Genomic DNA, 26,899 nt, shown 5'->3' with positions numbered 1-26,899 from the left:
TATGTATACTGCTGTAGCCTCCATCCTGCCTTTGATTTTTATGCATAAAATCAAACGTTTGCTCTTGCTAGATTCTTGATCCCGATGTCCTTTCTCACTCTTTGATTTCCTTTCCCTCCTCCAACTTGAAGCTTGGGTAGTTTCCCTTAACTGAGATATTTCAGTGGTCTTTGAAATGATTCAGCAACCTGAGGTGATTAAAAAAAAATTATTATTATTATTTTTAAGTAGTCTCTACACTCAGCATGAAAGCCAGCACGGGGCCTGAACCTACGACCCTGAGATCAGGACCTGAGCCGACATCAAGAGTCAGGATGCCTAACTAACTGAGTCACCCAGGCGCCCCTTAAAAAAAATTAATTTTAGTACATGCTTTTTCTAGTGTGTATTACTACCTTTTTTTCATCTTCTAGCAGATGTGGTCATATGCAACAGGGAACAGTAATTATTTTATAACTACGAAGTGAAACTAAATGTATTCATGTAAGGAATAATGTTTAGAGAATAGTTTTTGTTTTTTGTTTTTTTTCCCAAACACTAGTTTATCTGAGAAGAAAGACTGAGTTGTAGTAAAAGATAGCCAGGATGTTTTTATGACATTAGCTGTTTAAAGGTTTTCTACTCAGCCATGCTACCCAAGGAATTTATTTTTCTTTTTATTAAAAGTGTATTTATGATACCAGCAAGGTAAGAACATGTAGAAGTTCTTTAAAGCCTATCTAGTAGAGGGGCACCTGGGTGGCTCAGTCAGTCAAGCATCCTACTCTTGACTTCAGCTCATATCATAATCTCACCATTTCGTGAGTTTGAGCCCCACATCGGGCTCTGTGCTGACAGCATGGAGCCTCCTTGGGATTCTCTCTCTCTCTCTCTCTCTCTCTCTCTCTGCCCTCCTGTGCTCAAGCTGTCTCTGTCACAAATAAATAAATAAATATAAACCAAAATTAAAGCCTATCTAGTACCAAAAACTACCTGATGTTGACTACTATAAATGAGCTATTATTCAACCAAATTATGTTAAGTTATGTTCATGAGGTTTGAGCTTCTTTTCATCAGTGACTCAGAGCAGGAGCTTCTGAGTCCAGAGAGCATGTGCCCTCACCACCCCCAGCTGCCCCCCAGTAACTCAAGGCCATTGAGGTTCTCCAGAGTGGGAGGGAGCCCAGAGCAGAAAGCAGGGAGTTCTCTTGATGTGAAGCAAATGAGGTGAGGGGCAAAGAAGGGGGAGGCCTTGTGAAGTTAACATGTGAAGTATTTGTTGATAGAGAACTGCATTGCTAAATCAGTTCCCATGACCTTGGTTTCTTTTTCTTGCTTGGCTGATCTGTGCAAAGAGAATGGATAGAGCTGATTTGTACTGCAGATCTACTTGCATACATGTGGTGTAGAGCCAGAAAAATATCATTTTAGCTGAAGGGTTAAAACACCAAGCTGTAAAACCATTATTGCACTTTATTCTTTTTTTAAATGTCTGCTTATTATTTATTTATTTATTTATTTATTTATTTATTTAGGGAGTGAAAGAGCAGGGGAGAGGGACAGAGAAAAAGGGAGAGAGGATCTGAAGCGGGCTCCATGCTGAACATGGAGCCTGACTTGGGGCTCAGTCCCATGACTATGAGATCACGACCTGAGCCGCAATCAAGAGTCGGACGCTTAACTGACTGAGCCACCCAGGCGCCCCCAAACCATATTGTATTTTAAATGATTGCCTCATTAGACACATTCAAACCAGATGACTAGAATGGTGTGATCCTCAAGGATGGAGAACATTAGTATTTGCCTCAGACCAAACAATTCACTATCAGCACCTCCTGCCATGTGAATACCACACGCAAGAACGACATGTCACTTTAGGAACTAGATCTGTACGTAAAATGTGTTTAACTAACTACTGGTAGATAAAAATAATACATCAGGGAACTGCATAATTACACGTAATGATTTGTCTGTTTCTTCATAAAGAAGAAATCCCCTTTAAAGGAATATGATAAAAATAACCAACTTTAAGTTCACAGTGAAAATATATATAATATTTTAAATATTGTATATATTAAATATTGTATATAATATTATAAGTGTGGATTGTGTTCACAATTAGGAATCATGATCTGGAACACAAACATTCAGTAACTATTTTTTTGTTGAGAGGCTAAGGGCCTCCAGACTTGAACAGGGTCATTCTCCTGGGGTAGAACACTACAAATAGGTAATTCTGTTGTATGTCGCGTTTTCAAAAATATTTATCTTTAAGTTTATGTATTTATTTTTGAGAGAGAGGGGAGGGGCAGAGAGAAAGGGAGACACAGAATTCAAAGCCAGCTCCAGAATTCAAAGCAAGCTCCAGGCTCACTGTTAGCACAGAGCCAGACACAGGGCTCAAACTCACGAACTGTGAGATCAGGACCCGAGCTGAAACCGGACGCTCAACTGCCTGAGCCATCCAGGTGCCTCTGTGGCATCTATTTTTACTATAGATACATAGTAAGTTTTTTTTTAATGCAGTAACTCTGAAGAAAAAAAACCATTTTAATTTTGTAATTTCAGTGATTAAGATATCTATATTAGAAAAGATCATTGCAAACATTAGGCAGTACCTAAACAATAAAAATTGAAGACATGAATTCCTTCTGTATTACCAAGTTTATATTGTGCTTTTTCAGATTTCACTGGAACAGAAACATTGCAGAGAAAACATTGACTCATTGTTCTTTACAAAGAAGAGATTATCTTCTGTGATCTTAGAAGATCAACCTCGAGTAAATTAGAGAAACGCCCCTTAGCTAACCAGCACCCCCAACCACAGTGGTATCTCTCTGTACACAGTGTCCATTTAGGTAGAATGCCTCTCTGGTGTCCTGTACACCATCGTTTCTAGATCTTTATGGAAACTTCACTGCTCTTATCTTCTTTTAACAAGATAAAGCTAAGTTTCCAAAGACCCTAAAGGAGTTCTGCTTCCCACAGTCATCCAAAAATTATCTTCTGAATAGTTTGGACAAGTTGCTAAGAGACAAAAATCAAAGACAAAAAGGAATGTACAAAGGCAAAGATTAACACTGAATTGAAGAGAATTTCGAAACCGGGATCATTATGTTCTAACCTCTTACTCACCAACAAAAATAGGCAGTAAAGAAAACGGAGAAGGAGGCGAAAATCCTAGATGATTACAGAAAGACCACGTGTACTAGCAGAGGCAGCGGGACCGAAGCGGACAGAGAAATGCCCTTCTTTTAAGTGAAAGGTGTTTGAATTTCATTGGCAGGTACATGCCTTGGATCATTTGAAACTTGTCTCAAAACCTATTTTCCCAACATTTTATTGTGAAGATTTTCGATCAGAGATGTGCAAAGGATTGTACGATGAACTTCTCTCCACCCACCTAGATCCTACAATGAGCATTTTACTCTTTCTCCCACCTGTATTCTATGTCTGTCCATCAACCCAGCTTTTTTTTTGATGTGTTTCAAAGTGAGTTTAGATATCTGTATGCTTTGGTCCTAAACTTTTTTTTTAATAAGTTTTATTTATTTATTTGGAGAGAGACAGAGACAGCGTGAATGGGGGAGGGAGCAGAGTGAGAGGAAGAGAGAGAGAGAGAGGGAGAGAGAGAAAATCCCAAGCAGGCACCACGTAGCAGGATCCACGTGGTCTGTGCCTAGGGCCCAACTCAGGGCTCGAACTCACAAAACCATGAGATCGTGATCTGAGTAGAAACCAACAGTTGGATGCTCAACCGACTGGGCTACCCAGGCACCCCTGCTCCTAAACTCTTAAGCACCTACATCAGTATGTGATTCTTTTTTGTTTTGCAGGTAAAGTGTACACACAGTGAACTACTCAAACTTACCCAAACTGTAGACTTGTGCATTCTTCAGTTTTTCACGACAGCATGTGTGTTTAATCCAAGCCTTTATCGGGGTATAGAATGTAACATTACCCCCAAAGTTCCCTCGTGTCGCCCCCCAGTCAATCCTCACCCCCTGCAACTGCCTGTTCTGATTGTTTCATCAGAGATGAGTATTTCTTGTCCTAGAATTTCATATAAATGAATCCACCATATATGCTGCTCCGTGTAAGGCTTCCTTCCCTCAGCACACAGATTGAAAAATCTCTTTTAATTCACCTGCAAAGTGAGATGAAGTAATCCCATCCTTTTTTTTTTATTTTTTTTAATGTTTTATTTATTTCTAGGAGAGAGAGAGAGAGACAGCATGAGCAGGGGAGGGTCAGAGAGAGAGGGAGTCACAAACTGAAACAGGCTCCAGGCTCTGAGCTGGCAGTCAGCACAGAGCCCGACGCGGGGCTCGAACCCACGAACCACGAGATCATGACCCAAGCGAAAGTCGGACGCTTAACCGACTAAGCCACCCAGGCGCCCCAATCCCATCCTTTTGATTTCAAGTGGCTGGGCTGACTTGGTGAATCCTGACTTTCAGGGCTGTTTCCTGCCATCCTCAATCTTGCTAGCAATGCGCACATCAGCACCAACGCCACCTGCGGCGAGCGGGGGCCCGAGATGTCCTGCAAACTTGTGGAGCACGTTCCCGGCCGACCGGTACGCAACGCCCAGTGCCGGATCTGCGACGCCAACAGTGCCAACCCCAAAGGCAAGTGTTACTCCTATTCGGAAGTGCCCTTCGAGACTGCACCTCTAGAAATGGTGGCTGCAGGCTTCTGTTGGGAGTCACGAACATTGTGTTCACCTTCACTCCCATTTATTCCCACTAGCCTTGCTGTTGGGAAGTCAAAAACTTCTATTTTTTCTTTTCGCAGAACGCCATCCAATATCGCATGCAATCGATGGGACCAACAACTGGTGGCAAAGCCCCAGTATTCAGAACGGGAGAGAATATCACTGGGTCACAATCACTCTGGACTTAAGGCAGGTAGGTTGGGCCAGAAGCACCGAAGGGTGTCTCTGGGTTGCTGAGTTGTGCTCTTCCGATGCCCTTCCAGAAAGCCCGGCTTGTGTCTGGACATGTTCACATTCTGGTCAGACTGTTTTCCACCAGATGAGTTCAATTGATGTACAGAAGTCGTCCCTTTCTTGTCGCATTCGTCACTCCCAGGTATCTGTGAGAATATGAGTGTCCACGTGGTTTGGTGTTCTTAGAAGCTGGGTAAGAGGGCAGGGCACGCTTGGCCGTTTGGGGTACCATGTCAAGCTGTGTGCTACATGTTATCAGAAACGCTGGGGGTCAGGGATGGAACAGAGGTTATTGGCTTTTGAGGTTATTGGCTTGCTGTTATCAGGGTGCAAAGGTATCGCAGAAGGGTGTACATAGAAAATAAGGCTAAGAAACCAAAGAGATCACGTGACTCCTGTTGGCTGTGCTCCAGCCCTGTCATGCCATCAGTGAGGCCAAGAGTAATGGATGGTCCTTACTTCTGTGAGGGAGCCTTCAGTACGAGCTGGCCACGGCAACGTATAAATGGCTCTGGCCACGCCTGTATCCTCTTGCTTTGCTTCAAGACCACATAGGAGGATGGAGAAAAATACGATATGGGCCCTGGTTTTCCCGATATTTCTGGGAAAGGGAAGGAAAAGGAAATCTGAGAGGAAGGAATGAAAAGAGAGATTGCCGGTATTTTGGGCTATTGGCAAAATCTCTCATCTGAGTTCTCCAGAAAAGCCATTGCATGATGTTGTTATTTATTTCCATTCAATTTCACTTGCATTAGAACTCATCAATATCATGTTAAATATAAGCTGAAAGAGACAAATCGTTGAAATGTGCACTGCAGCGTCGAAATAGGAATTGTAATTTAATGGCAAAGAGTTATAATTCTTTGAACAAGTCTTAGTTTTTTTTTTTTTTTTAATGTTTGTTTATTTTAATAGCGAGAAAGAGAGTGTAGCCATGCGTGAGTAGGGGAGATCCAGATGGGAGGGACACAGAGAGAATCCTAAGCAGGGTCTGCAATGTCAGTACAGAGCCCAATGCGGGGCTTGATCTCATGACCTGATCCAAAATCAAGAGTCAGCTGCTCAACTGACTGAGCTGCTCAGGTGCCCCAAATAAGGGATAGTTTTTAAAATGTGCAGGATTTTAAGTAGAAGACAAGGTAATATTGTGTATATTCATGTACAAGGAACTTTTGATTTCGAATAATAACGGTAAAAAAAGAAGCAAAATGCGAGGGTCCCCATGTTTAGGTTCATGGTATTTATTTAAGTGAAGTAACACTTCCAGCTGTTTTCAGCCATATGTCTTGAGTTGTGCTGTCATGTCTTAATATTTATAAATTCCCCTAAAGCAGAAGAGAAAAGAAGCCCCCCTATTGGCCTGGTCTGTTTTTATTTCAATGGTGAGAATGTTTCTGCAGGAGATCTCGGTATTCCCGTCATCTTTTCAGTTTATTTTCTTTTTTCAAGGGGAAAACTACAGCCATTTTTACCATCAGAAATGTGATAGTATGTGGGTTTAGAGACAAACCAATAGCTGGGCATTTCACATAGAGATTTCAGATCCATGTTAGACTGTCGTTTATCATGCAGTGTGTCATGTTTGATCTCACTCTGATGGGAACTCTTTTTTTAATATATTTTTTAAAAATTTTATTTATTTCTAGGAGAGAGAGAGAGACAGCGTGAGCAGGGGAGGGTCAGAGAGAGAGGGAGTCACAGACTCTGAAATAGGCTCCAGGCTCTGAGCTGGCAGTCAGCACAGAGCCCGATGCGGGGCTCGAACCCACGAACCGTGAGATCATGACCTAAGTGAAAGTCGGATGCTTAACCGACTAAGCCACCCAGGCGCCCCTGACTGGAACTCTTTTGCTTTAGGTTGAGCCGAGTTGGCTTGAGGAATTCCAAGGGTTCGTTGGTTTTAGGTCTTTAAGGCATATTTCAAAAGTAGGCATGTTTACATAGTTATAGACCCGTAGGTAATTTCTACTGCTTTTTAGATACATTTCCAAATTAAGATTGCTTAGACTAATTGGTACTCAGAAGGGTCTTCATCTTTTTTATACAGTGTAACATCTTTGTCGTGCTCTCCGGTTTTTAAAAAGTGCATTATGCAGATCTCTCTCAGATTTATTTATTTATTGAGCCTTTTTCTTATGGACATTTTTTGATATATAGAAAGCATATTACAGTAAGTGTGCATATACCCAACCCTGAGATTCAGAGATTGTTAAACATTTTGGAATGTTGATTTCAGCTTCCCAAGCAGTTTCCAGGTGAATGGCAGTCATTATGATATTGTACTAATACAGTATTTTTTGTGTCTTCAGAAACTAAAGAGATTTGTCCTGACTTGGCACCATGCCAGTAGCAGCCCTAACAAAATTAAGAGCAATTCCCTAACAACTATTTTATAGTTTATTTTTTATTTTGATTATCCCATTAAAAGGAATATTTATTGCCTGTATGTCTATAGGAATCTATACGTATACTTCACATGTGAACATGTATATATGTATAAAACATATTGTGTATGTATAGGACTTACACAGTTGACCCTTGGACAATGTAGGGGTTAGGATTACTGACCACCTGTACAGTTGAAAATTCACATATAATTTTTGATACCCTCAAAACTCAACTATTGGCCTTCTGTTGACTGGAAGCCTTATCGATAACATAAATAGTTGATTAACACATATTTTCCTATATTGTATGTATTATCTACTGTATTCTTGCAATCAAATAAGCCAGAAAAAAGAAAATATTATTAAGAAAATCATAAGGAAAGAAAATACACTTACAGTATTGTACTGCATTGCAAAAACTCCGTGTATAAGTAGACTCATGCAGGTTAAACAATAATAGGGTATTTAAGGGTCAACTGTATGTAGTATATAGATTATATGTACTGTGTTATCTGTATATAATATACAGAATTTAATATTATGGATTTTGTAATAATACAGAACTTTAATATACATATTAAATCTATACATGTATACATTGTATATGTACAATCTATGTATTGTATATTCATATACAATGAATATATACAGGATTCTATATATGTATACATACTTACGTAAGTATAGGTTATAGATTACAGAGCACTTTTTTCCCTCATCCATATTATTTTATCTGCTCTCTCCAAAAATCCTGGAATACAGATGGTCTCTTTGGAGGTAAGCACATTGCAGCACAGAGCGGTTCACTGGCCCACGAAGGGGTAAGTGGCTCTATGTGCTGAAGCTGCCATTGGAAATCAAGACTTGTGGTCCCTTCTACACTCTGTTATTGTCTCACCTCATTTGTGCCTGGTCTCCTATCACTGGATTCCTCTGCATTATGAGGAGACCAGCTGGGGGTGTCTTACAGTTTCCTCCTGATTTGGGATAGTTCAGGGTCTTCTTACTCCCTCCCCTCGTTTTTCTCACCTCACGTTTCTGCTCAGTGGGTCCTTTCCCTGCAGTGACTGGTAGATGTGGGTGCTACCTGCCATGGGATTTTTGGCCAAGAAGCAAGAAGATGAATCGATGTTTTATATTCTCCCTCGAAAATGTTTAAACCTGGGCAAAATGTTTCACTGGGAGGTGGTCAAATTTGTGAGTCAGAGTGTGTAATGTTCCTTTAGAAGAGACAATACATCTCGTAAAAAAAAGGAAATGTTTCCTATGGCACTGAAAACTGCCTTTTGAGGCAGTGCTTTATTTTCTGTGTAGGTTTAATTAGGAAGTGGCACTTTGTTGTGGGAACATAATCACAGAAGGGCCTTTGTTTTATACAGACCTTCAGACAATAGCTGCTTGTTTGCCTGGTTTTATAAAACCTCATTAATGTGGATATCTGTTGGTTTTTTTTTTCCCTAAAATTTCTGAAAAACTGACCAGAACTAGATTGAGGTTTATGAGTGTGTCATCCAAATAGAAAGTGTTTTGCTAAGCACACTGACAGGGTAAATAAGATTTCACAGTCTTCGGAGGGAAAACCTTGAAAGATTTTTAGGACAAGAACTGCATGTAAATTGGAGTTTCTCATTGCAAGTGAGTCTTGGCTGTTCATTAAAAGAGGTCAGGCAGAGACCCTTTCTGGAAACTATGGTAGGAATTATTGTTAACCGTATACTTGCATTTATCCAAAATGATTCATTCTGTTTCAATTTTCTGTTACTTTATACTGGTCTCAACCGATTTCAGATACTAAGTTTTTTCTTGAGTTTGCTTGGCAAAAAGAATAGATTGGAAGAAATCTTAAGCTCTTCATTGTGATCTGAAAGTAAGCCACACAAAATTCTTGTCCTTTGGGCATTTTTACCATTTTCGTCCTGTTCTCTGTGAAACTGCTACTCTCATCGATGTGTCTTTCTTTTGTTTTCATATTTTTATTATCTCATTTTATTGTTTCATATGGGACTTCTCCTCCAGTTAGCTGTTGTGTATCTGTTGTGTAAGAAATCACGGCAGACCTTTATGCCTTCAAACAACAGCATTCATTATGTTTATCCCAGTTTCTATGGGTGAGTGATTCAGGAAGGGCTTGATGGAGCAGGTGCATGTGTAAGGTTGCAGGCCATGGGGGTTGGAGGTGGGGGAGCCGGGGAGGGGGGTCTGGGCAGCTGAGGTGGGGGGTTCTGGGACAGCTGGGAAAAGGGTATTGGGGCAGCTGAGACAGGGGTGCCTGGGCACCTGGGGGCTGGCCACTCTCTCCCTTCATGTGGTCTCAAGACTTCTCTGTGTGGCCTCTCCATGTGGGCTGGTGTGGGCTTCCTCGGAGCACTGCAGCCTTGAGGCAGATTGCCTACATGGCACTTCAGGGCTCCAGCACAAATGTCAAAGAAAGTGGCAGAAGTCATGTCCACATAGAGACCTGGCCTCCAGAGTCACGTGGGAGCTCTTCCTTGTGCTCTGTGGGCCACCCAGTCACTGCAGTCATTGAGGATCCAAGGAGAGGAAACAAGGAGCCGCCCAGCCTGTCAGCGGAAGAGGGATAAACAGTTTGAGGCCTGTCGTAAAGCTGTGACCGCCTCATACTTTTGAGAATGCCTGTGTCTGGCGGGTGGCTTCTGCCAGCCTCCCATAGCTCGTCCTTAGGTGTCACACCTTTATCTTCGGTGTCCTAGAGAGCTATAGGGTCAAATGGGGATACAAATACTATGCCTTGAGTTGTTCAATGTTCCTGGCAGGTGAGCTGAATACGTGAAAATAACTAAGGCCAGACTTCAAGGACTGTATGGACTTCGGTTTCTTGACAAAATTTATTTTTTTAATGTTTATTTATTGAGAGAGAGAGAGAGAGAGCATGCACATGCATGAGTGGGGGGGAGAGATAGAGGACGAGGGAAAGAGAGAATCCCATGCAGGCTCTGTACTGTCAGCGCAGAGCCAGATGCAGGGCTGGATCTCATGATGCTTGACATCATGATGTGAACTGAAAGCAAGAGTGAGACACTTAACCAACTGAGCCACCCAGCGGCCCCGACAAGATTTATTTTTAAGCTTTATCATTTATATATTATCAATAGTTTGTCAAACCGTCAAGCATAAACATATTTCCATTTAGCACATTTATGGTAGCACCCCCCCCCCCCATCTTGTTTTGAACAGCAGCGGATTGGTCTTACTAATACGTATGTCTTCCTCACCAGGGCTTCTTAGACTGGGCTTTGGGAAGGATTCTGGGAAATCCACGCAGGTTTTGAGACCCTGTCTCCTTATATGTTTCTTGTCCCCAACTATTTTGACTTCAAAATAAAGTTTTTTTGTATATGTATGGAAAGAAAGAGAGGTCTGTTCTGAATTCATTATTTCTTCCTGTTATACTGAAGTTAAAAAAAAGATAAGTTTTAATTTCTAAAGAAATACTTCTTTGAAAAATACAGTGCAGTTGGAATCCATTCTAGCATTGGCTGTTTTTTTTTTTCTTTTTACTTAGTGATCTACTCAAACTGTAGCATCTTTATCCTTAAAAAGAAAGGTGTAACAACTAGACAAAGCAAGGAGCTCATAATTACCTCAGTTATACCTCAGAATAGCTCTTGTGTTTTTAATGTCTTCAATTAACCTTTTCTCTATGCAGAAATATTCTTTATTTTGATATAGAAGCGACATTTTTTAAATATAAAAAAATATAAGACAACAAGTTTTTAAAAAATCACTTGTGATATTAATTATGAGGAATTACCTTTTGATCCGTTCCACGCTGGGTGAGAACAATGTGTATATTTAATAATTCATGATCTCTGCTTATTGGGTGCCAGGGTCTCAGGATTCCTTGATGAACAAGACAGTGATGATATTTGGGGAAAACCCTTAGCACAGAGAAAGTACGGAGCAAACAGTAGCTTCCTCATATATATGCTGGTTGTTATCATTGCTGCTTCGATTGTTCTTTAAGGCCGAGCCTGGCCATCATGGCTATTTGGTCGTGGGGGAAATATGCAAGTAAGTAGACCTCTTTGGTCCGGTGCAATAGGCGTTGACGGTGCTTGGAGAACATAGGAAGGGCAGCTTAGGGGATGAGGGAGACAACCCAAAGGAAGGGAGAGAGGGAAAGGAGCAGGGAATGAGGAAGGGTACGCAGGAGTGCAGCTAGGGAAAGTCATGTTTACAGAGCTAAAATAGTACATTCGGTCCTGTAATAAGTGTCTTCTTTCATTTTCCTGTTGATTGAGATACAAGTTGCGCACTGCCGGATGCACCCATCTCAAGGGTATAGTTGGATGGGTTTTGATACATACAGACACGTGTGTAAGCCACAGCCTTATCAAAATACAGACCATTTCCATGGCCCTAGAATCTCCCCCTGTGCCTTTCCCAGTCTGCGCTCCACCAGCCCCTCCCCTTCCCCCCTCCAGAGGAACCACTGTTCTGAATGTTTCTGACTTTAGATTAGCTTCTCCTGTTATATAATATAGGAATGGAATTAAACGGTGTGTCACTTTGTCTGGCTTCTTTTAGCGTTCTATCTGTGAGATTCAGCCACAGGTCCTTGTATTAGTGGCTTGTTCTTTAATTTCTGGGTAGTATTTTACTTCGGGAATATACCAACATTTGTTTCTCGGTCCTCTTGTTCTGTTGTTTGGGTTATTCCAGTTCTTTTTCTCAATGCCTATTTTATTTTATTTATTTTTTATTGAGATGTAATTGACAGACGACACTAAGTCTGAGATGCACAACTTGGTTTGATATATTTATTATTGCAGTATGATTACTACAGTAGCATTAGCCAACACTTCTATCCTGTCATCTAATTATTATGTCTGTTTCATGTTGAGAACAATTGAATACCTTAGGGATTCCCTGAGCCTGCACTGATGGGTTAACAAAGCAAAAAGAATTACAAAACCATAGGATGCTCACACCCAATTTGGGTAAACAAGATTAGGTAAATAAGTATAGAGGGCGGGTCAAAGGCCCCCAGGATACGGAGGGTGGGGCAAAGGCCCCAATACAAAGGTATATGAGGTAAATAAGAGTAGGTATTCAGGGCCGATATGCCCCCCCCAATTTAGCACTGTAACAGAAAGCTGCTTTCACAGGAAGAAAGGACCAAATTAGGTAAACAGGTAAATAGGGTTATAGACCACTGTGATGCTGCCCAGAGCAGAGCTAATTAGCAAAAGAAAGGTGCCTTGTTGACCTTGAGGTTGCACACTCTGTCTTATCCCCTAGGCTGGCTAAGATAAACAGACACGGTGCCTCATGTCTCCCATTAACATTCATCTGCCCAGCGTCAGGAGTTTGTTTGGTTTATATTGACCCAAACCCCTAACACCATATATCTTTAAAACCCCCTTTCCCTCACGCCATGGGTTAATGTTCACAGAGTCATGGTCTCCTTGTGCACACCCATGATGTTTGTAAGCCTTCTGATCTTAATAAATACAGAGCAAGGACTCTTATTCGGGGCTCTTGTCTTTTCCCGGACAATAGCCATCTCTTGCATTTTAATCCTGCATTCGCTGTCTTGCTGGACAAGAGAGAACTTTAGACCCAAAGTCTACAACAAAGATCTAGTCTCTTAGCAACTTGGAAGTTTATTATAAAGTATTGTGGACTATAATCACTGTATTATGCATTAGATCTAAGAACTTATTTATGTACTAGTTGCTATAGATTCTGACTACTGTAAATAAAGCTGCCATGAACATTCGTATGCAAATCTTTTTCTGGACATATGTTTTTATTTCTTAGGATTGGAATTGTGTAGCCAAAGGATATGTCAATATTTGACTTTATAAGACATTGACAAACCACCGTCCAGAAAGTGTCTCCAGGCAATAAGCTCTTCTCCCCAGAAACACTGTCCTGTGCTGCCTGCTGTCCAATTCCTTAAAAAATTTGTTTAATGTTTATTCATTTCTGAGACAGAGAGAGACAGAGCGTGAGCAGAGGAGGAACAGAGAGAGAGTGGGACACAGAATCCAAAGCAAGCTCCAGACTCTGAGCTGTCAGCACAGAGCCTGACATGGGGCTCAAACTTACAGACTGTGAGATCATGAACTGAGCCAAAGCTGGGTGCTTAACAGACTGAGCCACCCCCGCACCCCTAATTTTTTAGTGCCACTCTTTTATATACTTTATCCAGTTTTCTAGTTGGTTGCTCCAGGAGAGCCAGGAAGTACCAATGTCTTCTTCATGGCCAGCTTCTAAATTCCTGTAACAATTTTTAATGACAGAATAATAGGTCACCATCTGGGTACATGGTAATTTATTCAGCCTGTTCCCATTGTTGGACATATAAGCTGTTTCCAATTTCATAAAGTCATGCTGCAACAAATATTTGAATATTTTCCTGACTAAGGAATGATTATATTTTAGTGTAGATTCCATGAAATGGGATTATTGGGTCAAAGAGCTTAAACATCTTTCAAATGTGGATCTTTTTTCTTTTTTTGAGAGAGAGAGAGAGAAGGTGCAAGTGAGTGAGGGCCAGAGAGAGAGAGGGGGAGAGAAATAAGCAGGGCTCGTTTTTTATTTGTTTGTTTGTTTTACCCAAAGCAGGGCTTGAGCTCACCTGAAGTGGGCTGGAACTCATGAACGTGAGATGATGACTTGAGCCCAAGTCAGATGTTAACCAACTGAGCTATCCAGGCGCCCCTCAGATGGGATCTTTACTGCCTTAGTTTTTCCAAAATATTGGTTACTTTATATGCTCTCTGACAGTGAGTGGAAATTTGTGTCCTACAACCCCTCAGCAGCACAGAGATGAACATTTCCCTTCAGTTTTTGTTCTCTACTAAGAGCATCTATTATTTATTTGTTTGTTTATTTGTTATTATTTGTTCATGCACTTATTCAGATGTAACATATACTTATTGACTTATGTCACTGTATTGGACATATATTTGGGGGCGCTGGGCTGGATTCAGATACTTAAACAGTGTTTATTTGTTCTTGTCTATTACCTTCACATGTATGAATAATCATTATGTCATGATTATTCATCTCTACAGGAGCCATCAAATTGCTTGTAACATGGTAGTGAAATTTCTAGACATTTGACCATCCATGCAAGAGGCAAGACACAATTTTCAACTCCTATTGTCACCAAAGAGGAAAAAGTTGAATTGACTCTAAATATCATTGTTTGGAGAGGTACCACTTGTCAGAAGAATAACTATGGCACTGGAGAAAAGTCACTAAAATTCTGATAGTGGTACCTTCCATCGGAAGTGAGCATTTTATAAAGTGATTTCCTATGCGTTATTTCCCACTCTACTTATAATATGAAATAAGTGAAGAACGTATCGATCTGTATTCACATTCTTCATCATGAAGAGTGCAGTGGGATGGAGAGGAAACACGCTCTGGATTTATCATTTTAAGCCTGACTTGTGGAAAGCATTGAGCTTAGTTTTGTAATTCTCTAGATCGTAAGAAATTAAAAATGTCTTACTCTATGAGCATTATTCTTGGTGAAATGACAAAGCTGGCAGCGTGACAAAGGTAGAAGACCCCTAGTGACAGGGACAGTGGCCTGTTTATGCCAGTGCACTTCCTGAAACCTGGGATCCCCTTGAGATTTTTATGTAGATACTTGGAGGGCACTGGGTCACTCTGGCCTGCCCTTTATGTGCCATAAGGTACGGAAATGAAGTCTGGGAAAGCTGTGAGATCAAATTAAAACCTGCAGATTATTAGCTGGGGCCTCACAGCTCTCTGAACCGGATGTCTGGTGAAATTTGGTGAAGTCTTAAAATCACTTATTAGCCAACTGGGGTGGGTTAAGCTTTCTTAGGGTGATAACTATGATAGTCATGTGTAAATAGTTTTGTTTGTTTTTGACAAATTCATAGACTTTATTCGCGGAGAAGTTTTTGATTTATAGAAAAATTCAGTGACAAATACAAAAGTTTCCATATACCCCCCTCTATAATAGCTTTTGATCAAATTTGAATGATTAATCATAGTTTTAAAAGCAAATCATCAAGTGATTGATCTAGTACATGTTCAATAGTTTCTAAGAACTTCCCCCCTCATGTTTAGAAGGTGACTGAAAATCACCATCAGTCTTATAATTTAAAATTTCCTCTTTAGTAATATTTTATGGCATGTTATCAGAGGATATTTACGTTTGCTCTTCATATGGTAGAAGCACAAGAAAGCCAGTAAAATAACCAGGTAGTAGGCCTCCACTGAGGTTGTCACTATTTAGGGTTATCGATTGCTTTATACCAGATTTATCTACGGGCCAGTCAGGAAACAGGGTTGCCCCTAGGTCAGCTTGTGGTTCAGGAAGTAGCCCCAAGGAGGAAAGCATTCTGTCTGAACCATGGGTCTTCAGTCAAGGCATCGCCAGGGCCTCCTTTCCTTTTCAAACCCGAATGGTCTGGAGCTTGGATTTTATATTTTGTGAAGTACCGTCGCGCCTTACCAGAGCTTTGTAAGACCATGACAGAAACAAGATCATGGGAAAGATGAGATTCCAAACATCCCCTCTGAGCTGATTGTGTGCCCTCCACGTGGCTTCATCGGCTTCTCCAGAGTTCCCTGATCAGAAATACTGTGTTCTACTCACGTGCAATTTAGAAATCCCCATCTTCCAGGAAAAGTTGAGTCTTCATACCATCCACTTTTCTCTATTTTCGCATCCTTTTTTTTCTTATGGTAAAATATACATTTGTCATTTTAACCATTCTTTTAAGTGTACCGTTCAGTGGCATTAAGTGCATTCACACTGTTGTACAACCATCACCACTATTCACCTCTAGATGAATAATCAAGCCTCTATTTGACTACTCTAGGTGACCCATGAGTGGAATCGTACAGTATTTATCCTTTTGTGTTTGATGTATTTCACTTAGCATAATGTCCTCAAGGTTCACCCGTGTCATAGGATGTATGAGAATTTCATTCATTTTTAAGGCTGAATAATATCCCATTATAGGGACATCTCAGGGTTTCATTTATCCATTAATGGGTATTTGGGTTATTTCTGTCTCTTGGGTACTGTGAATAATGCCTCTGTAGACATTGGTATACTGGTATCTGTTTAAGTCGTTACTTTCAGAAGTGGGATTGCTGGATCATATGGTAATCCTATGATTAATTTTTTGAGGATCCACCATACTGTCTTCCATAATGGCTGTACCATTTTACATTTCCATCACATATTTTTATGTAAACAAAAGCTTCCTACATAAGACACTTATTTAGATATTTTATTTTTTTAATTTGTTAATGTTTGTTTAATTTTGAGAGAGAAAAACAGAGTGTAAGCTGGGGAGGGGCAGAGAGAGAGAGAAAGGAAGACACAGAATCTGAAGCAGGCTCCAGGCTCTGAGCTGGCAGCACAGAACCCAGTGTGGGCTTTGAACTCACGAACTGTGGGATCATGACCTGAGCTGAAATCAAGAGTCAGACATTTAACCAACAGAGCTACCCAGGTGCCCCTAGATATTCTTTTTTTTTTTTTTTAAGAGAGCTTTAAGTTTCATAATTTAAATGTGATAACCATCCATTTGATGCCTGACAAGTGATAGATGCTGAGTGAAGTTAGATGTATCTAAAGAAAAATGACAGTCTTGATATAGGACATAGACCAAAGAATGAAGTCTTGCAAAAACAAAAAGAAAATGCTCTCTAATTTCTCTAGTGCTAAAACTAGAAACAATTTGGCTAGATTTCATGACCAAAGGAGAGAGACACATAATTATTGTTTCTAGGAGCTGTAAATGTGTAACTAATAGGTTAATGTTTAATGGAGTTAGTCAAGTGCAGCTTTTCTGGATGGTATCGCCAGTTGGGTTTGTGAGGCTTAATGATTAGGAGCCCCTTTTACTTTCATAGGCTGTGATGACACTGCTTTCTCATGATTAGGGATGAGAAGAAGGGATAGGAAGCTATAAGCATGCAACCATTGTGAGAAAAACTGGGGCACCATAGGCCAACAGGAATTCTAGCAGATGAAGTGAAAAGAAGTTGAGTTTCCAAATTTTGCAGCCAGAAGTTTTCTGAGACTGAGGAAAGAAGGGGGAAGTGTGAGCTTTGAAGCCATGTTGTGTCCGGCTGGAGTTGGAAAGCTCTGCTTGACCTCTTTGTATTTTCTTTCTCACTTACATTTGACTTTTTAGAAAACTCTTTGGGACACCCGGGTGGCTCAGTCAATTAAGCGTCTGACACTTTGTTTCAGCTCAGGTCATGATCTCACGGTTTGTGAGTTCTAGCCCTGCCCTGTCCTGTGCAGACAGCCTGGAGCCAGCTTGGGATTCTCTCTTCCTCTTTCTCTATCCCTCTCCCGCTCATGCTCTCTCTTTCTCAAAATAAATAAATAAACTTGAAAAAGGAAAAAGAAAACTCCTTAAGATGCACTTGACCTTTTCTCTGCTTTGGTCTTGGTCTTCACTACATCAGTGTCACCATCTCTCCCGATTTCCCAGCACCAACATCAGTTCCATGGTCTTTTCCCCCCCTGCTGACTCTGCAGCTCCCTGGTTTAAGGTCCTCTGATGTTCTTTTTTTTTTTTTTTTAATTTTTTTTAATGTTTTTATTTATTTCTAGGAGAGAGAGAGAGAGACAGTGTGAGCAGGGGAGGGTCAGAGAGAGAGGGAGTCACAGACTGAAACAGGCTCCAGGCTCTGAGCTGGCAGTCAGCACAGAGCCCGATGTGGGGCTCGAACCCACGAACCGCGAGATCATGACCTGAGCCAAAGTCAGATGCTTAACCGACTAAGCCACCCAGGCGCCCCAGGTCCTCTGATGTTCTAAAAGTTTGAACATGGTGCCCTTCGCAGGCTCCCTCCTTCTGTCTACCTAGCTGGCCTGGCCTCCTGCCATTTCTCTCCCGCTCTGTGCTCTGGCCCTGCAGGGTCGTCCCTCCTGTCCCTCTGCACTTTCTCTCACTTTACCTAGTCATCTCCTCCTCAGTCCTCCCCTCTTCTCAAAGAAGACTTCCCCAGCCATCCCGTCTTCTCCAGTTTAGACTGGCCTCCCCCACCGTAGCCAGACACCTTCAACACCTTCTGTCTTCCTGGCGACTTGGTCAACCTCTGTCTTTTCCATCAGGGCATCCAGCCACACTAACTATGTCCTCTTCCCCGCTGTATTGGTTGTGTCTGTGACGTACAGTCCCTGGCACAAAGCAGATACTCAATCAGTGTTTATTGAATGAAGCTCAAGCGAAAAATTGTTAGGGAGCACTCCTTGCTCCTTCCTCATGTGTCCTTACGGGAGCACCTCTGAGACTAACATCTCTGCTTCTTTGCCTGTCTCTCCTCCTCCCCAGGAGAGGAGCAGGCATTTTTCTAGCTGGCTGAAGAGCTGACTCAGGGTCGGGGGGGGGGGGGGGGGGGGGGGAACTCGGGGCGCACAGCCCTATTCTTCTTTTATTGGACAGGTTGTTCATAGGACACAGGTTCCTGACCCACAGGGCAAGGTCATGGAGCAGGCGTGCACATGTCCACTCAGCCTGTGATGCAGAGCCAGTAGGTGAGGCAGACCACTCCAGCTACCCAGCGAGGCCATAACCTCCAGTTTTGCCTTTTTCTGGAATATTGCTGATTTCCTTCTTCAGTCTCCATGACAGATTTCTGAGCCTACTTCCACAGTGAGGAGGGGAAGAAAGGAAAATTATTTATTGCCACTTCTGCTCCAACATAAATAAACGGGAGACTGCATTTTGGTGAAAAGCCTAGTATAATTTGGAAGCCTCAGATATTTGTAGGTGAAAAATGGGTGGAGGTTAGGAGTCGGGGGATAGGAAAGGTGCCTTTTTTATTTTTCAGGTTGGAGAATGACCTGAAACTGCATCTCACAAGTGGGCTTATCTCATTGAAGGGGTGCCAGGCCATCACATGACACTTATACAGAGTAGGGAAAAATGGTGAAGGTCTCCACAAAGGGCATATGGTGACATGCCTGGCTGTGCTTTTGATGTAGTTCCAACCAATCTTCCACAGAATTTAGCAAAAGCATTCCAGAACACTTGGGAAAATTCAGCGCTGGGAACAATTATGTGGAGAAATACACTGAGACGGAATGAAAACCAACCTCTTATTTCTCCGTTTTGACTTCTTCAAGTGGTGTGACGCTTTTCCTTTGAAATACTTGCTAGTCGTCCTTAAATGGAAACGGTGACATGGGACAGCTTACTGATGGGTCCTTTTTAAAGTAGCTTTTCCAGTTGACGAAACACAGAACTGCTTCTGACAGATGTTTTGAATATCACTTTCCCATCTTTGGATTGCTGGTTATAAGTTACTGCTTCCTTTCTAGACAGGCTCATATCTCTGGGCCCCCCGTTTGCTGCTGACCGTCTTTATTACTTTGGCTTTTCCTCAATGTCTCCTTGAAGTATGTGGGCTTGATTCAAAAGTGGGCCATCCCTTGATTTTCTGAGACCTGAATCTTAAAAAATTTAAAGAACGAGAGCTACTTGATTTAAATTTGTCACTACTGGTAGCCAAGTCCCCCTTTTCCCAATGAAGAGAAAAAGTGGGAAAAGAAAGAAGGGGTAAGATTGGGGTTCATTTGGCATTTCTAATGAAAGCACCAGACTTAAAGAAAAAGAAACCTAGTTTTATTCCAGAATTCTCTTTTCATTCACAAAGCTGTTTCCTTCTGTCTGTTTATTTTGTATACGGGTCCTACAATGAAGAGATAACAGTAAAATAGCCAACTAAAATATGGTAGAAATGGCATTTTAAGGTGATTGCCCACAAGAGGCAACACCTAAAACGTGTGTTGTGGGTGTGCAAGTATATACCCGGTACTGTCCTCTAAGCCCCAAACTTCCCTTGCTCCTTCGCATGATTATCAGCGGATTAGATACATGAGTGATGGATACTCTAAAACCAGAAGTGATATGTATCTGTGGTAGTAGTCAGCCTTCTGATAAATAAGAACCTCTTTATTCTTGAGTAATAAATACTAATTCAAGTGGTCATTTTGAATTTCATATCCTAATAATGTCATAAGAAATAGAGCTTACAAAGCACACATTTACTACTTTCTGTAGGGATATTGAGCAATGTTGCTTATCAAATACACTTAACTTTTTAAGAATAGAATTTGACTCATAACCCAAAACTCTGCAAAAATCTCTTTTCCTTCACATTAGAGAGAAATTCCTCCATTCACTGCTTAGTGACTATCATGGAGGCAGGTAAGTGCTTGTTTGGAAAATTTCCAGAGGGGGGTCGTGTGTGGTATCTGGGTCCCCTGCAGGTTATATGCAGAGGCCCAGCCGAGAGGAGCTGAGCTTCCCGTGATGAGGAGAGACTTGACTTCTTCATGTACATTGGAAATTAACCTCCAATGTTGGAGAATTAGGCTATCTAAATTATAAAGATGCTATGCCCGAGGTGGACTTAATATGTTTAAGATGGCGGCCCACATGAAAATTCATGTCAGGATTCCTCTGTAGAAAGTGGTGTTTGATGTATGTCTACTTTATTTATGTGACACTGTTTATGTGCATTCCAGTGATGACTAACAAAGGTCACTTGGTGGAAAACCGTGATGAAGGTGGATTTTGAAATGGCTGTATCAGCTGCAGGTCTGGCAAGACCACAGGGACTCTGAGTCTTGTGAAAATTGCCACATCAGCTTGTGCTCAGCCAACCTTACATGGAGAGAAAAGGCAGTTTAGTCAACCATGCAAAAAAATAAATAAATAAAACAACAACAACAACCAAAAAAAAACAAACAAGAAAAAACTCCCAAAACAAAGAAACACAGAACTGTCACAGATTTCATTAAGGCAACCTTAGGTATGTGTGGGCATTTGGGGGCCAGGAGGATGTATGGTGGCTGACTTTGGAGAGACACTGCCTAATTTCTTATTGGGACCTGCATCTCAGTAGTTGGTCTCTGACCCTCTCTATACTTCAGTTTCCAAATATGTACAATGGAAGAGGGAGAGCCTGGGTGGCTCTGTTGGTTGGCTATCTGATTCTTGATTTCTGCTCAAGTCATGGTCTTTGAGTTTGTGAGTTCGAGCCCTGCATCAGGCTCCACACTGACAGTGCAGAGCCTGCCTGGTATTCCCTCTCTTTCCCTCTCTCTCAAAATAAATAAATAAACTTTTGAAAAAAATATGTTAAATGGGAACAATAATCATTTGGAATTCAAGGAGTTGTTTGGGATTAAATGAGATGACACACATACAGCTCTTAAAATGCATGAAGTCATCAACCTATTAGCTCTTTCCATTTTTAAATGTGAAACTGGAAAACTGAAGGTAAATGCAGTTCATGTCAGCTGTCTTTGTGAATTTCCTTTACTTCTATCCCTCTTTTTCACTGGGCACCCCCAGTTTTTAAAGTCTAGTTTAAAATGTTCACCACTGGTGATGATCAAGGATCAAGGTTCCATGATCATGGAGTTCTACTTCTATGATGAAAATATTTGCGAAGCAATTGGACAGGCAATAAGTAAAGATGAGGATGTTCTCCCTTCAATTAGTTTGAACATCGCTATGAAAACCAGTAGAAGACAAATACCATATGATTTCACTCATATGTAGAATTTAAGAAACAGAACAGATGAATAAATGGGAATGTTGGGGTAGGAGGGAGAGAATAGAGGGAACCAAACTACGAGAGACTCTTAAGGACAGAGAACAAACTGAGGGTTGATGGAGGGAAGAGGGTGGGGGATGGGCTAGATGGGTGATAGGTATTAAGGAGAATGGGTGATGGGTATTGTTACGATGAGCACTGGGTGTTCTATGTAAGTGATGAATCGCTGAGTTCTACTCTTGAAACCAATATTGTGTTGTATGTTAACTAACATTTAAATTAAAAACAACAACAATGACGAAACCAGTGCGAACCTATGAAGGCTAGAGTCTGTCAGGATGCTCTCAGACAGCACTGGATCTTCGAGAAGGTGGAAATAGCCCGCCACTAAGCTGTATAACAAACTCTGGATGTACTTCAGGACTAGTTCTAGAGGAGACAGTAAAGTTCATTGCCAACCGAACCTACTTCTCAGAAGGGTTCAGTATTTCAGCAACATTAAAATATAGGAAATGAGGGAAACATTATATGAATAGAAATATGTGAATTATAAATTTGGGGGAAGGGCTCTTTGAAGTAAACACTCACAAATAAAAATCATGAAGTTGTGTTTATGGGAGAATTTTCTGGAGATGTTTATGCCAGGACAAAATAGTCTTTGTGCTATTTTAATTTTTAAAAGTGGTTCTAGCTTTTTCAACATAGCCTATTCTGGTCTAGTTCCAAGCATTAATAGCAGATACATAGTTCCTCATTTTCCTCATGACTGAAACCTGAGAATATTGTTTTACTTCTAATGTGCTTTAGAAACAGTGGTTGCATTTTAGAAGGAAATTGCACATGAATACAGGTCATCAAAATATCAGACACACTTCTATCACTTGCAGACTAAGCTTGGTTGGAGGATGTTTCTTGTAGGTGAATCGAGTTACTATAATGAAATATAATTGTCTCCCAGAGAATGAGTCAGGAGGTGAATGTGAATTTATTTGGCTTATGGTGGGTTAACATTAGGAGTTCTTGTGTTCCTGAAATTGGGAGGGCTAAGATGGAGAAGCTAAGAAGAGAAACAAAAAACCTAGAGGCAATAAGACTCAGAATAAGCAAATAATAACTTCCTTCCCAAAGCATACACATCTATATGCATACATACACATGAATATACACACATAAACACTATATGTATGTACACATTTATATACATATGTTGCATATCTATTTTAAAAATAAAAAATATTTCACTTTGGTTTAAAAAAAATCACCTCCATCAATCTGGGTTACAGGAAATCTGGAGCAAATAGCAGTTCACATGGAAGAAGGCATTTTTTGTATTGTTGCTTACAGCCCTCCTTTGAGCTGGTAATCTAAGTTTACTAACAGAAGAGTGACTGCGTGCTAAGGAACAAAGGACAGAATATTTTTCCTATGTTTTCCCCAACTCAGAAAACATTTGGAATTTTGTATTCAGTTCATGGGAACTGCATTTGATAGTAAGTCTGCATTTAGAGCATCACGACAAAGCAATGAGGTCTTGTTAAATGATGAATATCTTCAGGTAAATAGAAAGTTGATGCTGAAAACTTTGCATTCCGGAGACGATATAGGATTGGCATGTTCAGATGTCTGGAGGAGAGTGACAGGAAATGGAATCAGCATCTTTTCTGATGTTTTGGAGCATGGAATTTACGAGGCACCTTGAGAATCAATACAGGGAAAGAAAAGCTCCTCCAACAGGAAACTTCCATAAAACAAAAGAACTATCTTCGGAGCAAGTGAATTTCCTGTCACTGCAGTGTTCCAAGAGGGGCTGGTTGGTAGAGAGATGGTTCTTTGTTAGAGCTGAGTTTGGGGTGGCGTAGCTACAAGGGCCCCTTCCAAACCCACGGTTTACCTGGCCGGTCCCCTCGTCCGGTTGGTGGTCATCTACATCCCCCTTTCCCCTTTGTGCCTCCTCTCTACTTTCTAACTTCTTATTTCCTTTTAAATGAATAGCTTTTAATCTTTCTGAGCAGGTTTCATGTTTATAGAAAAATGACGGTAAAGTACAGAGTCCCGTATCCCCCTCATGCCTCCACACTCTTACTCACATCTTGCGTTAGTGTAAAACATTTGTTTTAGCCGGTGAGCCGATATGAATATATTGTTATTAACTAAGTCGTTAATTTACATGGTTTCACTCTGTGCTGCACATTCTATGGATTTTAACACATGTATAAAATAATGATATGTGTCTGCAATTACAGTATCATACAGAGCGGCTTCGCTGCCCTAAAAATCCTCTTGATCCACTATGCATCTCTCCTTGCCCCTAACCCCTGATGATTACTCATCTTTTTACTGTCTCTGTATTTTCACTTTATTCAAAATGCGACATTTTTGGAATTACATCGTATGTAGCCTTTTCAAATTGACTCTTTCACTTAGCAACGTGCATTTAAGATTCCTCCATAACTTTTCGTGGTGTGAGAACTTATTTCTTTCTATTACTGAAGATGTGTCACCCTTTGTTTATCCATTCACCAGTGGAAGTTTTCCATTCATTTAGGTAAAGACCAAGGAGTACACTTGCTGGGTTGTATGGTAAGAATATGTTTAGTTTTGTAAGAAACTGACAAACTGCATTCCAAAGTGGCTGTAGCATTTTGCATTCCCATCAGCAATTAACGGGAGTTCCTATTGTTCCATATCCTTGTCTGCATTCACTATTGTTGTGCTTTGGGTTTATATTATTCAGATAGGCACACACTTAGCGGACTGCCTTTCCTGCCTCATATTCAGATATGTTATTTCCAAATTACTATAAGAAATACACTTAAGGGGTGCCTTGGTGGCTCAGTCGGTTGAACGTCCAACTATTGAGTTTGGCTCAGGTCATGATCTCTTGGTTTGTAGGATGGAGCCCCACATCAGGCTCTGTGCTGACAGCACGAAGCCTGCTTGGGATTCTCTCTCTCTCTTTTTCTCTGCCCCTCTTCTGGTTGCAAGTGAGTATGTGTTTGCAAGCGAGTATGTGTGCTCTCTCTCTCTAAACAGAGAAATGCATTTAGGCTATGTTTATGAAATATAATGTCACTATTATCATTCAGAATCCAGATGGAAAGACACTGGAAACAAGAGAACAAGCACTTATTTAATATTAATACTGTTGATAATAATCGTAATAATATAAATTTATTTATAAATTGTAAAAATATAAAAGTCCTTGTGAGGACTTTCTGAGTTCATTTGGAAAAGCAGTGCTACCAGGAGAACATGCACAAAACATATTTCTGATCAATCCTTCTGTGCAGTCGCACTCAAAAGCCTTATGAGACATTGGTGGTCATCGTATGATAGTTCTCTCGAGGGAACTATTTTTTGCAAGTGCTACTGATTCTCGATTGACATTTCTCAGTGTCTTTGTTTCAGGTCTTTCAAGTCGCCTACGTCATCATCAAAGCTGCCAATGCCCCTCGACCCGGAAACTGGATTCTGGAGCGTTCCCTGGATGGCACCAAGTTCAGTCCCTGGCAATATTATGCCGTCAGTGACACAGAGTGTTTGACCCGCTACAATATCACTCCAAGACGGGGGCCGCCCACTTACAGGGCCGATGACGAAGTGATCTGCACCTCCTACTATTCTAGACTGGTGCCGCTTGAGCATGGAGAGGTACCGTGCCCCCGCCAGTGACGTCTGGTGTTTCACCAGAGCCCTCACCTCCCATGTTAAGATAGCCATTGTAAGAGCCAACAATGAACACTCAAAATAGATCTCTCTTAGTACAGATTACAGAGATCTTTAATCTAACTGGCTAGCTGTGCTTAAGGTATTGACTGATGTCTGCTGATGATTGATGTCATAACCCGTACATTTCACCTTATTGATTTCATCCTTTCTAGGAGAGCCCTGGTCTTCACTCAGCTGTAACTCAATAGCTCTATCAGAGCCTCTTCAGAGCATCGTTCCCACGACAACAGCACAAGGACATTTGTCAGAATATTAAGGAGAGGACTAAAATGCCTCGAAAAGATGTAGTTTCTAGTTTTCTTTGTGGAGTTCTCCTGTTTGGCGGTGTTGAGCCTTGGAGGTGGCTCATAAAGTATTTCAGCCCCGTGCTCACCACACCCAGACCGTACACACTTCATTAAAGTCAGAATGTAATAAAAAATAAACCGTTCTTTAGTAGCACCTGGCTTGATGAGATAAAACTACAAAACCTCTCCCCAGCACTTTTCACAGCAGGAATGCAGCAGCAAGCCTGCCTTGTTTCAAGAGCGAGAAACTATACAAAGCTTCCTGGCACCTTCTCTCACTCTCCCCAGTCTGTGCCTTTCACTTAGAATGTGTTTCAGAGAAATCGTAGCCTAATGAAACATGTTAAAATACCCTCACTACCCCGGGAGAAGTGGTTCTGTGTCCACAAGTAGTAGTTAAGGAACGCTGGATTTCTACAAGAATCTAGTTGCTTGGTTTGGTTTTAGATAGTATCAGTAAAGATTATACCTATACCCTCAGGATAAACAATCAGGGCTATATTTTTGCATGCTTAAAATTGACATTTATTTATTTTGATGTCTTTATCTTTAGATTCATACGTCACTGATCAACGGCAGACCGAGCGCGGATGATCTTTCACCCAAGCTGTTGGAGTTTACTTCTGCACGATACATCCGCCTTCGCTTACAGCGTATCAGAACCCTCAATGCCGATCTTATGACCCTGAGCCACCGTGACCCTAAAGACCTCGATCCTATTGTTACAAGACGGGTAAGTCTACGGCAAGGCTCCCGCCCCTTGTGAAAAGTTTATTTTGTTCAAGAGAAATAGCCTGTTCTTTTCGGTTGGCCTTTACCTCCCAAATTAGCCTTTTTTTTTCTTATTTCATTGAGGATTATTATATATGTTTTGTTTAATGTGCCACCTCTAAGCAGGATGGTTCTGACCTCGTGTCCTTGAGCCCCCTCCTCCCATAATGCCATAGCGAAGCGAATGTTGTGGTATTTGCTTTTCACATTCTGCTCTGGCTCCACATCTGATCTTCAGCAAG

At 41.2% G+C, this 26,899-nt stretch overlaps 1 protein-coding gene across 2 annotated transcripts in view; it reads left to right on the top strand.

The window, feature by feature from the left end:
• LAMA1 (laminin subunit alpha 1) overlaps nucleotides 1-26,899 on the top strand; it is a 167,311-nt gene that overhangs the window by 30,130 nt on the left and 110,282 nt on the right. For both annotated transcript variants that reach the window (XM_039218722.1, XM_039218721.1), the window contains exons 2-5: nucleotides 4,440-4,610; nucleotides 4,777-4,889; nucleotides 25,279-25,521; nucleotides 26,440-26,619. In XM_039218722.1, coding sequence (XP_039074653.1) covers nucleotides 4,440-4,610; nucleotides 4,777-4,889; nucleotides 25,279-25,521; nucleotides 26,440-26,619 — 707 coding nt within the window. The remainder of the gene's footprint in view (nucleotides 1-4,439; nucleotides 4,611-4,776; nucleotides 4,890-25,278; nucleotides 25,522-26,439; nucleotides 26,620-26,899) is intronic.

The sequence above is a fragment of the Hyaena hyaena genome, unplaced genomic scaffold (assembly GCF_003009895.1).
Source record: "Hyaena hyaena isolate Hyena2069 unplaced genomic scaffold, ASM300989v1 scaffold_777, whole genome shotgun sequence".
NCBI lineage: Eukaryota > Metazoa > Chordata > Mammalia > Carnivora > Hyaenidae > Hyaena > Hyaena hyaena.
This window is presented reverse-complemented; position numbering and strand designations above follow the sequence as displayed.